Here is a 2,541-nt window from a genome sequence, read left to right on the forward strand (position 1 = left end):
TACCCACCTACATCATCACACCGTAGGATCATAGGAATGGTTTCCTATACCAATGTGAATAATTCCAATTCCCAAAAGCTTTCAGTGTGTATAAAATATAACTCTTACAGAAAAGATTCACTGATGGAGACCACTACAAAGCAGCTCTGAGCAGAATTTATATTAACCAATTGCCACTTCATGTTTACTTGAGTTTGCCCGAGGCCTAGGCCCCTCGTCTGGAGATGGGCAGTGGACTCATAGTAAGTGAACCTCTATGAGTCACTGGTCCCCGCTGAGGCCTGTATTGGCCTGTGCAGTTGGGATGTCTCAAAGAACAAGATAAGGCCACAGTGAGGATGTTTGGCTCCAACCCCAATTAACTAAAAGGAAACTCTAGCTGCAGGCATCTCACTCCTACAGTGAAGGCCTTCCTGGAGATAACATAGGTCTCTTAAATTAATATAATACATTACCTGGAGAAGTCCTTAGAGGGATTCCCAGCTCCTGCCTAGATTCCTGAATTTTCATCAGTATTCCCCTCCTTTGTTTTAAAACCTAATAAATACAGGCTTCCCAGAGAAGTTCTTCGTCTTAACCCAGAGAATCTTGAATTCTGTGAGAGGGTTTGGATCCTCCTTGAGCCCTAAAATCATTCCATTTATCTCTTTTATTTAAGCCTTCACTGCCCACTGGTTTGGGAGATTATGGGCCTGATCAGTCTGCAATAACTAAGGAATAATATGAATGTGATAATTCACCTATATATATTCTTGGAACTTACCTAATATTTAAAAAACCATACACAGATTCTAGTCTTTACAAGTTGCTTAATATCCCAACCAAAAACAGCGTCTCTATGCCAATTATTTGCCAGTAAGATTCGGTCCCCTTAAGGGAAACCAACAGAAATGATCCAAATGACAGAGAAGGAGGATGCTTAGCATACCCCAGGCATCCACCCAGAGACATGGTATTTGGTTTGTAGCAAGCTATTCGTTCTTAAGCAAAGTACATTTGACAAGAACAGCACAGGCCACTTAAAACCCTTGCTTTCCAAGACGACCCCATGGAAGGGCCTGGAAGTTGATGGAATTAGTCCAGCTCAATATCAGTATGGATTCTAAAATGGCTGACGAGGTCAGAGTGGTGACTGAAGGCTTTCCCACATTCGCCAAACTCATAGGGCCTCTTAGCACTATAGACTCTAAAATCCCTGATGAGGTTAGAGTGGTTACTGAAAGCTTTCTCACACTTGTCACACTCATATGGTCTCTCTCCAGTGTTGCTCTTCTGATTTTTTATGAGGAGTGTCCGCCAACAAAACTCACTGCACTGGAAGCACTCATAGGGCTTCTTGCCAGTGTGGATCCAGAGACGCTGGAAAATCCCAGAATTCTGTGTGGAAGCCTTGCCACATTCAACACACTGATAGTACCCCTCCCCAGTGTGGGTTCTCCACTGCTGGACAAGATATGAGTTGAGACAGAAAGCCTTTCCACATGCTCCACATTTATAGGGTTTCTCCCCTGAGAGGATTCTCCGGGGTCTGATGAAGCCATTGCTGGTGCTGAAGGTTTTCCCACACTCTGCACACTGGTTGAGCTTCTCTCCAGTGTGACTCTGCTGATGTTCATTCAGGCCTGACCTCTGGCGGAAGGCCTTCTCACACTCTTTACATTTGTATGGCTTCTCATTAGTGTAGCTTCTCTGGTGCTGCACAAGCACTGAGCTATGAGTGAAGTTTTTCCCACATGTGCTGCACATGTGACATCTTTCACCAACAGGGTGTTGATGCTGTTTTTCTACTCTCCCTTCAGGTTTACAAGTTTCTCTGTACCTAGAATCCAGAGAACTCTTTCTTTGGAGTCTGCTGGCCCCAATATATTTCACTTTTTCTAAGACTTCTTCCTTTGAAGCCGGCACCTCGTTTTCAGGTATCATTTTGTAGGGAGTGGCTGAAGCTGGAAATTGGTCATGTGGAGCAAAGTAAGGCTGGTCTGAGAACAAAGAGCACCTGAGGTAACGAAGCTGCTTCAGCCCAGGTAGAACACCTTGCCTGAGACATTCCCAGCTAGGCAGCCCTGTGTCACATGACTCTAACTTTGTGAAATGTATAAATAAATGACCCTATGATGGTCAGGCAGTTTCCTTTGCTCCCATCTGGAGAGAGGGCTCCACCTGACCTCAGCTTTTGTCTCTTATCTTTATTTCTCAATCCTCTTGCAATTTTTCCCCTGGGAACATGAAGAGCTGCATGGGACAACACAAACGGTGCCAGAACAGGGACTTGATCCAGGGTGAGGAAAACAATGGGTGAGAGGCCACTTCTTCTTGTGTGTGTGTGTGAAAGCAGGGAGAAGTGCATTGGTAGCATCAATATTCATCACAGGAGTGCATCGTATTGGCATTTCATCGGGGGTAAAACTTTGGGCAAAAAGGTTCACAAGAGCCTGAAAAAAAAAGGCTTAGGGGCTGGGGATTTAGCTCAGTGGCAAAGCGCCTGCCTGGCAAGCGCAAGGTCATGAGTTCGGTTCCCGGTACCGGAGAAAAACCAAAAAA

At 45.0% G+C, this 2,541-nt stretch overlaps 1 protein-coding gene across 1 annotated transcript; it reads right to left on the bottom strand.

The window, feature by feature from the left end:
- Window positions 1-1,074: 1,074 nt before the first annotated feature.
- Zscan31 (zinc finger and SCAN domain containing 31) lies at window positions 1,075-1,923 on the bottom strand. Its single transcript, XM_013521809.1, has 2 exons — window positions 1,584-1,923; window positions 1,075-1,415 (listed from the first exon to the last, which is right to left on the bottom strand). Exons 1-2 carry the CDS (start codon window positions 1,921-1,923, stop codon window positions 1,075-1,077), a joined length of 681 nt encoding a protein of 226 aa, XP_013377263.1.
- Between the last annotated feature and the right edge of the window lie 618 nt (window positions 1,924-2,541).

The sequence above is a fragment of the Chinchilla lanigera genome, unplaced genomic scaffold (genome assembly GCF_000276665.1).
Source record: "Chinchilla lanigera isolate Chin_1 unplaced genomic scaffold, ChiLan1.0 scaffold00064, whole genome shotgun sequence".
NCBI lineage: Eukaryota > Metazoa > Chordata > Mammalia > Rodentia > Chinchillidae > Chinchilla > Chinchilla lanigera.